The sequence below is a fragment of the Physella acuta genome, unplaced genomic scaffold (genome assembly GCF_028476545.2).
Source record: "Physella acuta isolate Inbredline_101_S28 unplaced genomic scaffold, ASM2847654v3 ptg000036l, whole genome shotgun sequence".
NCBI classification, from domain to species: domain Eukaryota; kingdom Metazoa; phylum Mollusca; class Gastropoda; family Physidae; genus Physella; species Physella acuta.
Window position 1 is genome coordinate 588,098 of NW_026731556.1, and position 17,066 is coordinate 605,163.

General features: G+C 33.1%; 1 protein-coding gene across 1 annotated transcript; it reads left to right on the forward strand.

Moving 5' to 3' along the window:
• The first annotated feature begins 478 nt into the window (after positions 1-478).
• Positions 479-1,513, forward strand: LOC131942633 (uncharacterized). Its single transcript, XM_059302527.1, has one exon. The coding sequence runs from the start codon at positions 479-481 to the stop codon at positions 1,511-1,513; it is 1,035 nt and encodes a 344-aa protein (XP_059158510.1).
• Positions 1,514-17,066: the final 15,553 nt, after the last annotated feature.

Genomic DNA, 17,066 nt, shown 5'->3' on the forward strand with positions numbered 1-17,066 from the left:
AAAGTTTTTGTGTGTTTGTAATTCAATTTACACATTAACACAGATGTTATTCTTATATTTTATACACATAAAAGCTCTCAAAATAAATAAAAAATATACACATATAAAAATGTTTATCAGTTGTAAATCAATATAACATAAAATAAAACGATAATGTTTAGAAGAAATATTATTAATTATCTAATAATTGTTTTCTTTTACATTATATAAGAAATGCACAACTTCTAGCACCTAATACAAACACTCCTTACGAAGAACACTTGTATTTCGTAAATTATTTAATTTATTTATTTTTAGATTTAAACCCAAGAGAGAATAATAATAGCGAATGTGTAGTGTTGATATGTATTATTTGTTAACATTTGCAGAATAAAGCATACATTTCATAAAAATAAAAACAATTAAATCATAACGTTACTATATAGTGTTTAATTTTTTTTTCAGATATTCACAAATCAGAGACTCACATTTGTAAGAGATGGGGGCAACCAGCGCTTATCAAGACCAGCCCGACGTATCTCCTACAGCAGTACCACAAGGGCAGTCAGTCGTGTCGGACACCACCAACGTCATCGTAGATATATACGTCATCACTGTCAGTTCTACCATGGTCGCCCTTTTCGGCATCATCACCAACATCATCAACTTAGTCGTCTTCGCCAAGATTGGCTTCAAGATATCCATGAATCTGACGCTGTTTGCCCTTTCTTCGAGTGATTGCCTCATGGGATGCTGTACTATAGCTTACAATATTTGCCGAATCTCCAGGATTTTCCCCAGCGATTCTATCATAGATTACAAAGTCCCACAAAGAGGTTTCGCAATCGCTCGATTCATCTTCACTGACTTGTCCTCTATCATAACGATATATCTCTCTATAGAACGATGTCTTTGTATCACTTTTCCATTCACTTTTAAAACAATGTTTACTATGAAACAAACATACATAATATTCACCTTCATCTTTATATTCCTTCTTGCAAAAAACATACCCTTGTTTTGGACCATGTGCACCCAGTTAAAATTTGACGAAGAAAAACATTTAAACAGGTACGTAGTTTGTGAAACAGCTCTTTACTTTGAGCTTGTAAAAGCACATGACATTGTATCATTGGTGACGATTCCATTCGTCTGCCAAATCGCAGCAGGTTTTTGTGTCGTCATCCTGTCAAGAGCTCTCAGAAAATCATCGTCTCTGCGCCTAGCCGTGAAAACATCATCTAAACACACATCAGCGAAGGTAGATTCGTTATCGGTGAAAGAGAAACGGCCGGTAAAGATGATCTTACTTCTAGCTGTGCTGTATGTCCCAACAAGCGTACCCGGGTTTACACTTGGCTGGGTCAGGATCATGTACCCCCAGATTTTTCAGTGGTTAGCCTCTGGTGCTTTCAACCTGTACACCATCAACAACCTGTGTACCATCTTGAGCAACATCCACGGTTCTGTCACAATTTTTGTGTACATCACTTTTAACCCAGGGTACCGTCAGTTTTTAGAAGCTTTTATCTAACCTTGCCTTCTCTGTCTTTTTTTTAAAGAATTAATAAAAATTTCCTAAATAAATTACTATTTACCGCGCTTTTATTCGTACATCATTTTTTTGTTTATTTTGTGCGCAATTGTTTTAATTAATGTATCTCTGTTGTATTCAAAAATAAAAAAAAATTATAGTTTTTTTTGTTTACTTTATACAAATATATAAACATTTTTTTTTGAAATGCAAAATAAATATCCTGATTATTTTTTTTTTTGTTATCCTAAAAAAAGCTTCAATATGCTAAATTAATATTTTTAATAATTAATATTAATTCCTATGTAAAGTACTGTTTACCGGTATTTTACTATTTATATCGTTATTTTTTGTTCATTTTGTGCGTAGTTATTTTAAGTAATGTAACGCTTTAATGCTTTTAACAGTTTATTTTATAATTTTTATATAATTATATTTACGTTTTTTTTTTAAATTTCAAAGTTAGTGTCCTGATTTTTTTTTAGCCTTAAAATCTTAACAAAACCTGCTCTTCAAAGTTTACTTGTAGTTCGTATGATAGCCTAAACATTGTTTTAAATTCTATTCCCACGTAATACAACTGTAATTCAAAGTAATTTTACTGTAATGTATTATCTGAAAGTAATTCAATGTATCTTTATTGTAATGTTTCTTTCAGAAGGTAATTCAATGTATCTTAACTGTAATGTCTCTATCAGAATGATAGTGTGCTTTTATTCACATGTTCTTTGTTCTCCTCTAATTAAACTTGTAGAACCGGACGATTTTTTCACCCACGTCATCAAACCCTTGGCCCTTTCAGGTCCTTATGATTCGAAAGTAAAATATCTAATTTGAAATCATTCATTACCAAATTTTTTTTACAATTTATTTTACAGTTTACAATGCATTTTATTGTAGGAAATAAAAATAAAGCGGCACTGATCTCCCCTAAACTTTCTCGAATATACTTATATAAGACTATGGGATGGCAACTCGGGATATAGACACGATTTTTAATCTTTTTTTTATTACTTTAACTTTTAAAAATAGAATAGAATATGTTAGAAAAAGAATTTAGCATCATGTGAACAGCAAACAATGTGTGTATAATAGTGCGGAATATTAGTACTTTATAAATTCAAATGCGTTTTTGAGTAATCGGAAATAGCGTATAGTACAACTCTAGGTAAACGGAAATTACTCATAATTTGTCACATACACACACGTGAACAGAATTGCAAAGCCCAGTTTTACACAATAACGCGTAAAACGCAGAAATTTGATAAATCTGGATTTAGAATTTTTGTCCCATTAAAATAAGTCCCCTAAACTCCGCATATGATGATGTACTGAGAAGTAAAACAGTGAAAACTCAATTTCATGTGATTTTTGTGCACGATTACAATGTTTCCTCTATACGAGAAAGTAAAACGGATTAAAAACATTTTAATAACAAGCTTTTATGTAATAATGCACTGTTAAATTTTATTTACGAAGAGACCTACGCTTTTCTATATTTTTAATTTAACTAGCAGTGTATTATTATATATTTAAAGAAAATAATTTATTCTCTCCTTTTTTAGTGCATTTTTACATAAAAATTAGTTATTTTGTTTTTACGCATTTCTTTTAATTACCGCATCAGCCTATTCTGCAATAAACTTCCCCAACTTCGAAATTAAGCTAAAAATGTAATGGAATGTTAGTGACAGCTGTTGTTTTGGCCAAGTATGAAAAATTGCTGTTAAATTGGAAACCCTTGTGTCAGAAAATTTTACAAACAAAATCAACTTCTTCTGTAAATTTAAATAGCTTTTCACGCATTGAAAGAAACATCAACAAAACCAATTGTTTTTTCTCCTTCTGAAAATGACTTTATTTTTAAAATATAAGTTTTTTCAGGATTTCCGTGTACTGATATTGATTTCTACTTCTAAAAAGAAATTATTTAACCTATTGTGCTCATAGTAACATGTGAACTCTACTTCGTCAATTTGTAAAGGTAAAAGGTCAATCTCTCATTTTAAAATCGCCAATTTAAAAACGAATGTAAATCAGACTTAATTTCTGAAAGGATTTTCAAAATAACAAACAAATCACAACGTGCAGAAAAAAGATTATAAAATAGCAAACAAATAGCAATGTAAAATGGAAAGCATGGAAAGATACAATCGCAGAGCACATAATTAGTTTACGTTTTTGTTTTAAATTATGTTTGTGCATAACATGTGAAAAAAGGGGAATATTTAGTCAACAAATGCTGAAATGTAAATAAATAAGATTACATTAATACAACACATTTATAAAAGTGAAACAAAATTTAAGTTGTGTGTGTGTGGAAGGGGGGGGGGTCAATCATAAATGACGTCATTCGGTGCATGAAAAGGGTAGAGAGGTGAGTTTGATTTTTTTGGATAGGCTTACTTACGGGATAGTTTATAACAGACATGCACATGTAAGCATAACATTTAAAGAAAATGATATTCTTCAAAAAGAGTGCACTAATCATGCTCAAAAGAGCGCATGACAAAAGAGCGCCGACATAAAAGATGATTGATATTATTTTCATTTTGTTTCATTTCATTCAGTTTATATTCTCACTTTCGGCCTAATATTTAAAATCTTTGTATGTGTTATTATGTTGCGTTTTGAATAATTCGACTTCACGTTGATTATACCAGCTTTTTAGTTAAAGAAAATGAACAATTCGTTTTTTAATGAAACAATAAAGAGTTGACTTCAAACGATGACGTCTGATCTGAGTTAATTTTCTTGTTCCTATTTATTAAATACGGTTTTTCGATCTTTAGTTTGCGCTCTTATGTCGGCGCTCTTTTGTAGGCAAATTAGTGCTCTCTTACGTCGGCGTTCTTATGTCGGCGCTCTTTTGTCGTTCTCTCTTTTGTCGGGGTGCCCTGTTAACTACTTAGAAGTGCCTGCAATTTCGCTCGGGCGTTGCGATCTAGACAGACAGACTAACGACTGACGACAGACAGAGATAGTGAGTTAAATAAAACCTTGTAAAAATACAAGAGAGCAGAGGCATGTAGAGATGTGATTTGTGAAAAAAAAAAGAAAGCGTAAAATGTGTGTCAACAATATTATAACCACCATCACAAATATTATAATCACCAGCACATTCTATAACCACCCTCACATATACTATAACCAACACGACACATACTATAACCACCATCACACATACTATAACCACCCTCACACATACTATAACCACCATCACACATACTATAACCACCATCACAGACACTATAAGCACACTCACACATATTATAACAACACTCAACAATATTATAAACACGCTCACGGTTACTATAACCACCCTCAACACTATTTTAATCACCATCAAACATACTGTAACCACCATCAGATATACTTTAACCACCATCATACATAAAATAACCAACATCACACACACTCAACAATATTATAAAAACGCTCACCGATACTATAACCACACTCAACACTATTATAGTCACCATCACACATACTATAACCACCCTCGTACATACTATAACTACCATAACACATACTATAACCACCATCACAAATACTATAATCATCCTAGCGAATATTATAACGCCCTCACACATATTATAACCACACTCAACAATACTATAACCACTCTAACACATACTATAATCAACTTCACACGTATAATAACCACCATCACACATACTATATCCACTATCACACATACTTTACCCGCCCTCTAAAATACTATAACCACACTCAACAATACTATAACTACCCTCACACATATTATAATCACCCTTACTAATGCATTAACCACAGTCACACATACTATAACCACCCTCACACATATTATAAACACCCTCACTAATACATTAACCACACTCACACATACTATAAACACAATCACACATAATATAACCACCCTTACATATATTATAACCACACTCACACATACAATAGCCACACTCACACATACTATACCACCCTCAATAATACATTAACCACCCTCACTAATACATTAACCACACTAACACATACTATAACCACACTGACACATACTATAATAATACTCACACATGCTATAACCACCCTCACTACTTCATTAACCACACTCACACATACTACAACCACCATCACAAATATTATAGCCACACTCACACATACTATAACCACAATCACACATTCTATAACCACCCTTACACATACTTATACCACACTTACACATACTATAACAATCCTAACAAATACATTAACCACAATTACAAATACTATAACCACAATCCGCATACTATAACTACCCTCACACATAGTGTTATCACCCTCATCAATACTTTATCTACTCTCACGCATACTAAAATTATATCCACCCTCATACATAATATAAGCAGCCTCACACATACTATACCTACACTCACACATACTATAAACACCATCACTAATAGATTAACTATACTCACTAATACGTTAACCACCTTCACTTATACATTTACCACACTCCTACATAATATAACCACACTCATTCATGCTATAACTACCCTCACTAATACATTAACCACACTTACTAATACATTCACCACACTAACACATACTTTAACTACACTCACACATACTATACTCACAATCACACATACTATAACCACCCTCAGTAATACATTAACCACACTAATTTATACATTAACCACACTCACACATAAAATAACCACCTTCACACATACTTTAACCCTTACTAATACATCAACAACAATCATTCATACATTAACCACACTCACACGTACTGTAACCATAATGACACATACTATAACAACCCTTACATATATTATAACCACACTCACACATACTATAACCACACTCACACATACTATAACCCACCCTCACTTATACAATAACCACCCTCATTAATACATTAACCACACTCACACATACTACAACCACCATCGTATTAACACCCTCAACAATACTTTATCTACTCTCACGCATACTAAATCCACCCTAACCTATACTACAATCACATTCACACATACTATAACCATCCTCACACATAATATTAGCAACCTCACACATATTATAACCACCCTTACATATACTATAACCACACTCACACATACTGTAACCTCAGTTACACATACTATACCCACACTTACTATTACCACCATCACTAATACATTTACCACACTCACTAATACATTACCCACCCTCACTTATACATTAACCAGACTCCCACATAATATAACCACCCTCACACATACTATAACCAAAATCTCACATACTATAACTACCCTAACAATTATTATAACCCCACTCACACATTCTTTAACCACCCTCAGTAATACATTAAACACACTAATTAATACATTAACCACCCTCACTAATACATTAACCACACTAACACATATTATCACCACACTTACACAAACTATAATAATGTTCACACATGCTATAACTATCCTCACTAATACATTAACCACACTCACACATGCTAGAACCATTATCACACATACTATAGCCAATCTCACACATACTATAACCACAATCGAACATTCTATAACCACTCTTACACATACTTTTACCACACTCACACATACTATAACCACCCTAACTAATACATTAACCACAATTACAAATACTATAACCACAATCACGCATATAATAACGACCCTCACACATAGCATTATCACCCTCACGAATACTTTATCTACTCTCACGCATACTAAATCCACCCTAACCTTTACTATAATCACACTCACACATACTATAACTACCCTTACATATACTATAACCACACTCACACATACTATAACTACACTCACACATACTATACCCACACTCACGCATATTATTACCACCATCACTAATACATTAACCATCCTCACTGATACATTAACCACACTCCCACATAGTCTAACCACCCTCGCACATACTATAACCACCCATACTAATACATTAACCACACTTACACGTACTATAATCACACTCAAACATGCTATAACTACCCTCACCAATACATTAACCACACTTACTAATACATTTTCCACACTTACACATACTATAACCACCCTCACATACTATAACCACTCTTACGTATACTATAACCGCATTTAAAGAAACTATAACCACACTCCCACATAATATAACAACCCTCATAAATACTATAACCACCATTACAAACACATTAACCACACTCATACGTTCTATAAACACACTCACTCATGCTATAACTACCCTAACTAATAAATTAACCACACTAGCACATACTATAACCTTACTCACACATACTATAACCAAAATCTAACATATTATAACCACCCTTACATATATTATAACCACACTCACACATACTATAACCATACTCACACACACTATACCCACACTCATACATACTATAAACACCCTTACTAATACATTAACAACACACACACATACTATAGCCACCCTCAGACATACTTTAACCAACCTCACTAATGCATTAACCACATTCACACATAATATAACTACCCTTACACATACTCTTACCGCCCTCACTAATACATTAACCACATTCACACATACTATAACCGCAATCACATATATTATAACTACCTTCACTAATACATTGACCACAATTTCAAATACTATATCCACAATTATGCATATTATAACCACCCTTACACATACAATAGAAACGATCACAAATACTATAAACATCCTCACATACTATAACCACTTTTACATATACTATAACCACACTCATACACACTATAACCACACTCACAAATGCTATAGACATACTCACACGTACTATAAACACCATCACGAATATATTAACCACACTCACGATTACGTTAAACACCCTCACTAATACATTAACCACAATCCCACATACTATGACCACAATCGCACATACTACAACCACCCTTACTTATACATTAACCACACTCACACGTACTATAACCACACACTCACACAGGCTATAACTACCCTTACTAATACATTAACCACACTTAATAATACATTAACCACACTCACACATACTATAACCATCCTCACACATACTATACCCACACTCATACATAATATAACCACCCTAACTAATACATTAACCACAGTTACAAGTACTATAACGACAATCAGGCTTACTATAACCACCCTCACACATAGTATTATTACTCTCAACAATAATTTATCTACTCTCACGCATACTAAAACCACCCTAGCTTATACTTTAATCATACTTACACATACTATAGCCAACCTCACACATAATATAAGCATCCTCACACATACTATAACCACCCTTACATATACTATGCCCACACTCACATATGCTATAACTAACCTCACTAATACGTTAACCACACTTATTAATACATTAACCACAGTCACACATACTATAACCACCCTCACTATTACATTAACCACACTCACACATACTATAACCACAATCACACATAATATATCCACCCTTAACTATATTACAACCACACTCACACATACTAAAACAACACTCACACATACTATACCCACTCTCACACAAACAATAAACCTCACTAATACGTTAACCACCCTCCCTCACACATATTATAACCACACTTACAGATACTATAATAACACGCACACATGCTATACTCACGCTCACTAATACATTAACCACATTTACTAATACATTAACCACACTCACACAATCTATAACCACCCTCACTAATACATTAACCACACTTACTAATACATTAACCACATTCACAAATACTATAACCACAATCACACTTACTATAACCACCCCCAGTTATATTATAACCACACTCACACATACTATAACAACACTAACACATACCATACTCACTCTCACATATTCTATAACCAACCTCACAAATACATTAACCACACTCACTAATACATTAACCACATTTACTAATACATTAACCACACTCACACATATTATAACCACAATCACACATACTATAACCACTCTAACATATATTATAACCACACTCACACATACTAAAGCCATACTTACACAAACTATATCAACCCTCACTAATACTTTAATCACCCTCACTAATACATTAACCACACTCACACATACTACAACCACCATCACACATACTATAGCCACCCTCACACATACTATAACCACAATCACACATGCTATAACCACACTCACACAAACTATACCCACACTTACACAAACTATAACAACCCTCACTAATACTATAACCACCCTCACTAATACATTAACCAAACTCACACATACTATAACCACACTTACACATACTAAAATAATACACACACATGCTACAACCACCCTCACTAATACATTAACCACACTCACACATATTTCAGTCACCATCACAAATGCTATAGCCACCCTCACACATACCTTAACCACAATCACACATTCTATAACCACCATTACACATACTTTTACCACACTCACACATACTATAACCACCCTTACTAATACATTAACAACACTCACACATACTATAACCACCCTAACTAATACATTAACCACAATTACAAGTACTATAACGACAATCAGGCATACTATTACCACCCTCACACATAGTATTATTACTCTCAACAATAATTTATCTACTCTCACGCATACTAAAACCAGCCTAGTATGTGTTATGGTAGAAATAGTATGTACGAGGGTGGTTATAGTATGTGTGATTGTGCTAATAGTATGTATGATGGTGTTTATAGTATATATGAGGGTTGTTATAGAATCTGTTGGTGGTTATATTATGTGTAATGGTGGTTATTATAATGTTGAGGTTGGTTACAGTATGTGTGATGGTGGTTATAGTATGTGTGAGGGTGGTTATAGTACGTGTAAGTGTGTTTATACTTTATGTGAGGGTTTGTTATAAAATGTGATGGAGGTTATAGTATGTGTAATGTTGGTTATTTTTTGTGGGATGGTGGTTAAAGTATATGTGATGGTGGTTACAATATGTGTGATTGTGGTTATAATAGCGTTGAGGTGAGCGTGTTTATAATATTGTTGAGTGTTGTTATAATATGTGTGAGTGTGCTTATAGTGTCTGTGATGTTTGTTATAGTATGTGTGAGGGTGGTTATAGTATGTGTGATGGTGGTTATAGTATGTGTCGTGTTGGTTATAGTATATGTGAGGGTGGTTATAGTATGTGTGATGGTGGTTATAATATTGTTGAGTGTAGTTACAGTATGTGTGAGGGTGGTTATATTATAGCTGCAGATGGTTATAGTATGTATAATAGAGTTTATGTATTGTTGAATGTGGTTATAACATTTTTCATGGTGCTTATAACATTAGATATAACATTGGGTTTTTCTTCATTTCCTTACTTAACACACATTTTGCCCTTTCTGTTTTTTTACAAACCACATCTCTACATGCCTCTGCTCTCTTGTATTTTTACAAGGTTTTATTTAACTCACTACCTCTGTCTGTCGTCAGTCGTTAGTCTGTCTGTCTAGATCGCAACGCCCGAACGAAATTGCAGGCACTTCTAAGTAGTTAACAGGGCTCCCCGTCAAAAGAGCGAACGACAAAAGAGCGCCGACATAAGAGCGCCGACATAAGAGCGCACTAATTTGCCGACAAAAGAGCGCCGACATAAGAGCGCAAACTAAAGATCGAAAAACCGTATTTAATAAATAGGAACAAGAAAATTAACTCAGATCAGACGTCATCGTTTGAAGTCACTCTTTATTGTTTCATGAAAAAACTAATCGTTCATTTTCTTTAACTAAAAAGCTGGTATAATCAACGTGAAGTCGAATTATTCAAAACGCAACATAATAACACATATAAAGATTTTAAATATAAGCCGAAAGTGAGTATATATACAGAAATGCAATGTAACAAAATGAAGAATATCAATTTCTTTAAATGGTATGCTTACATGTGCATGTCTGTTATAAACTATCCCGTAAGTAAGCCTATCCAAAAAAATCAAACTCACCTCTCTACCCTTTTCATGCACCGAATGACGTCATTTATGATTGACCCCCCCCCCCCTTCCACACACACACAACTTAAATTTTGTTTCACTTTTATAAATGTGTTGTATTAATGTAATCTTATTTATTTACATTTCAGCATTTGTTGACTAAATATTCCCCTTTTTCACATTTTATGCACAAACATAATTTAAAACAAAAACTTATTGGGTGCTCTGCGATTGTATCTTTCAATGCTTTCCTTTTTACATTGATATTTGTTTGCTATTTTATAACCTTTTTTCTGCATGTTGTGATTTGTTTATTATTTTGAAAATCCTTTCAGAAATTAAGTATGATTTACATTCGTTTTTAAATTGGCGATTTTAAAATGAGAGATTGACCTTTTACCTTTACAAATTGACGAAGTAGAGTTCACATGTTACTATGAGCACAATAGGTTAAATAATTTATTTTTAGAAGTAGAAATCAATATCAGTACACGGAAATCCTGAAAAAAACTTATATTTTAAAAATAAAGTCATTTTCAGAAGGAGAAAAAACAATTGGTTTTGTTGATGTTTCTTTCAATGCGTGAAAATCTATTTAAATTTACAGAAGAAGTTGATTTTGTTTGTAAAATTGTCAGCCACACAAGGGTTTCCACTTTAACATCAATTTTTCATACTTGGCCAAAACAACAGCTGCCGCTAACATTCCATTACATTCTTAGCTTAATTTCGAAGTTGGGGAAGTTTATTGCAGAATAGGCTGATGCGGTAATTAAAAGAAATGCGTAAAAACAAAATAACTAATTTTTATGTAAAAATGCACTAAAAAAGGAGAGAATAAATTATTTTCTTTAAATATATAATAATACACTGCTAGTTAAATTAAAAATATAGAAAAGCGTAGGTCTCTTCGTAAATAAAATTTAACAGTGCATTATTACATAATATCAACCCTCACTAATACTTTAATCACCCTCACTAATACATTAACCACACTCACACATACTACAACCACCATCACACATACTATAGCCACCCTCACACATACTATAACCACAATCACACATGCTATAACCACACTCACACAAACTATACCCACACTTACACAAACTATAACAACCCTCACTAATACTATAACCACCCTCACTAATACATTAACCAAACTCACACATACTATAACCACACTTACACATACTAAAATAATACACACACATGCTACAACCACCCTCACTAATACATTAACCACACTCACACATATTTCAGTCACCATCACAAATGCTATAGCCACCCTCACACATACCTTAACCATAATCACACATTCTATAACCACCATTACACATACTTTTACCACACTCACACATACTATAACCACCCTTACTAATACATTAACAACACTCACACATACTATAACCACCCTAACTAATACATTAACCACAATTACAAGTACTATAACGACAATCAGGCATACTATTACCACCCTCACACACAGTATTATTACTCTCAACAATAATTTATCTACTCTCACGCATACTAAAACCAGCCTAGTATGTGTTATGGTAGAAATAGTATGTACGAGGGTGGTTATAGTATGTGTGATTGTGCTAATAGTATGTATGATGGTGTTTATAGTATATATGAGGGTTGTTATAGAATCTGTTGGTGGTTATATTATGTGTAATGGTGGTTATTATAATGTTGAGGTTGGTTACAGTATGTGTGATGGTGGTTATAGTATGTGTGAGGGTGGTTATAGTACGTGTAAGTGTGTTTATACTTTATGTGAGGGTTTGTTATAAAATGTGATGGAGGTTATAGTATGTGTAATGTTGGTTATTTTTTGTGGGATGGTGGTTAAAGTATATGTGATGGTGGTTACAATATGTGTGATTGTGGTTATAATAGCGTTGAGGTGAGCGTGTTTATAATATTGTTGAGTGTTGTTATAATATGTGTGAGTGTGCTTATAGTGTCTGTGATGTTTGTTATAGTATGTGTGAGGGTGGTTATAGTATGTGTGATGGTGGTTATAGTATGTGTCGTGTTGGTTATAGTATATGTGAGGGTGGTTATAGTATGTGTGATGGTGGTTATAATATTGTTGAGTGTAGTTACAGTATGTGTGAGGGTGGTTATATTATAGCTGCAGATGGTTATAGTATGTATAATAGAGTTTATGTATTGTTGAATGTGGTTATAACATTTTTCATGGTGCTTATAACATTAGATATAACATTGGGTTTTTCTTCATTTCCTTACTTAACACACATTTTACCCTTTCTGTTTTTTTACAAACCACATCTCTACATGCCTCTGCTCTCTTGTATTTTTACAAGGTTTTATTTAACTCACTACCTCTGTCTGTCGTCAGTCGTTAGTCTGTCTGTCTAGATCGCAACGCCCGAACGAAACAAAAACTTATTGGGTGCTCTGCGATTGTATCTTTCAATGCTTTCCTTTTTACATTGATATTTGTTTGCTATTTTATAACCTTTTTTCTGCACGTTGTGATTTGTTTATTATTTTGAAAATCTTTTCAGAAATTAAGTATGATTTACATTCGTTTTTAAATTGGCGATTTTAAAATGAGAGATTGACCTTTTACCTTTACAAATTGACGAAGTAGAGTTCACATGTTACTATGAGCACAATAGGTTAAATAATTTCTTTTTAGAAGTAGAAATCAATATCAGTACACGGAAATCCTGAAAAAAACTTATATTTTAAAAATAAAGTCATTTTCAGAAGGAGAAAAACAATTGGTTTTGTTGATGTTTCTTTCAATGCGTGAAAATCTATTTAAATTTACAGAAGAAGTTGATTTTGTTTGTAAAATTGTCTGACACAAGGGTTTCCACTTTAACATCAATTTTTCATACTTGGCCAAAACAACAGCTGCCGCTAACATTCCATTACATTCTTAGCTTAATTTCGAAGTTGGGGAAGTTTATTGCAGAATAGGCTGATGCGGTAATTAAAAGAAATGCGTAAAAACAAAATAACAAATTTTTATGTAAAAATGCACTAAAAAAGGAGAGAATAAATTATTTTCTTTAAATATATAATAATACACTGCTAGTAAAATTAAAAATATAGAAAAGCGTAGGTCTCTTCGTAAATAGGTCTCGTTGCCATCCCATAGTGTTATATAAGTATATTCGAGAAAGTTTAGGGGAGATCAGTGCCGCTTTATTTTTATTTCCTACAATAAAATGCATTGTAAACTGTAAAATAAATTGTAAAAAAATTTGGTAATGAATTATTTCAAATTAGATATTTTACTTTCGAATCATAAGGACCTGGAAGGGCCAAGGGTTTGATGACGTGGGTGAAAAAATCGTCCAGTTCTACAAGTTTAATTAGAGGAGAACAAAGAACATGTGAATAAAAGCACACTATCATTCTGATAGAGACATTACAGTTAAGATACATTGAATTACCTTCTTAAAGAAACATTACAATAAAGATATATTGAATTACTTTCTGATAATACATTACAGTAAAAATACTTTGAATTACAGTTGTATTACGTGGGAATAGAATTTTAAAACAATGTTTAGGCTATCATACGAACTACAAGTAAACTTTGAAGAGCAGGTTTTGTTAAGATTTTAAGGCTAACAAGAAAAATCAGGACACTAATTTTGAGTTTTAAAAAAAGTAAAAATATTTGGATAAAAATATTAACATAAACTGTAAAATAAATAAAAATGTTTATTTTTTAAAAAAATACAATAGAGTTACATTACTTAAAACAATTGCGCACAAAATGAACAAAAAGTAACGAAATAAAAAATAAAAATGCGGTAAAAAGTACTTTACATAAGAATTTAAAATTATTATTAAAATATTAATTTAGCATAGAGACAAGAACAGGTTTTGTGATTTGTTTTTTTAATAACAAAAAAAAAATCAGGATATTTATTTTGCATTTTAAAAAAATGTTTATATATTTGTATAAAAATGATGCATTAAACTGTAAAACAAAATTTAAAAAGAAATTAATTTTGTTTTTAATACAACAGAGCAGTGGCGTAGGCAGTGGGGGTTAGGGGGGACTCGCCCCATAGACCCCTCGATATATATATCAAGTTTGACGGGGGGAGGGGGGTGCAAATCAAAAGTCTGAGGGGGGTTGGGGTTGCAAATCGAAAGTTTGTCACCGGATAAAAATTGGACCCCCCCCCCTCCCTTGAGACGATCCTGGCTACGCTACTGCAACAGAGATACATTACTTAAAACAATTGCGCACAAAATAAACAAAAAATGATGTACGAATAAAAGCGCGGTAAATAGTACTTTATATAGGAATTTTTTTATTAATTCTTGAAAAAAAATACAAAGAAGTCAAGGTTAGATAAAAGCTTCTAAAAACTGACGGTACCCCGGGTTAAAAGTGATGTACACAAAAATTGTGACAGAACCGTGGATGTTGCTCAAAATGTTACACAGGTTGTTGATGGTGTACATATTGAAAACCCCAGAGTTTAACCACTGAAAAATCTGGGGGTACATGATCCTGACCCAGCCAATCGTAAAGCCTGGTACGCTTGTTGGGACATACAGCACAGCTAGAATTAAAATCATCTCCACCAGCCGTTTCTCTTTCACCGATAACGAATCGACCTTCGCTGATGTGGATTTAGATGACAACGTTTTTCACGGCGAGGCGAAAAGACGATGATCTTCTGAGAGCTCTTGACATGATGACGACACATAAACCTGCTGCAATTTGGCAGACGAATGGAATCGTCACCAAGGATACGATGTCATGTGCTTTTACAAGCTCAAAGTAAAGAGCTGTTTCACAAACGACATACCTGTTAAATTGTTTTTCTTCGTCAAATTTTAACTGGGTACACATGTTCCAAAATAAGGGAATGTTATTAGCAAGTAGGAATTTAACAATGAAGGCGAATATAATGTATGTTTGTTTCATCGTGAACATTTTTTTAAAAGTGAATGGAAAAGTGACACAAAGACATCGTTCTATAGAGAGATATATCGTTATGATAGAAGACAGGTCAGTGAAGATGAGGCGAGCGAATGAGAAACCTCTTTGAGGGACCTTGTAATCTATGATAGAATCGCTGGGGAAAATCCTGGAGATTCGGCAAACGTTGTAAGCTATAGTGCAGCATCCGGTGAGGCAGTAACTTGCAGAGAGGACGAACAGCGTCAGATTCATGGATATCTTGAAGCCGATCTTGGCGAAGACGACTAAGTTGATGATGTTGGTGATGATACCGAAAAGGGCGAACATGGTAGAACTGACGGTGATGACGTAGATATCTAGGATGACATTGGTGGTGTCCGACACGACAGCCTGCCGTTGTGGAACTGCTGTAGGAGATACGTCGGTCTGGTCTTGATGAGCGTTGGCTATCTCCATCTTTTACAAATGTGAATCTCTGATGCAGTGGCGTAACTAGAAATAAAGGGCCAACCCGCAAAAATAATTCTGGGCCCCCCTATATATATATATATATATATATATATATATATATATATATATATATATATATATTTATATATATATATATATATATATATATATATATATATATATATATATATATATATATATATATATTTATATATATATATATATATATATATATATATATATATATATATATATATATATATATATATACATACAT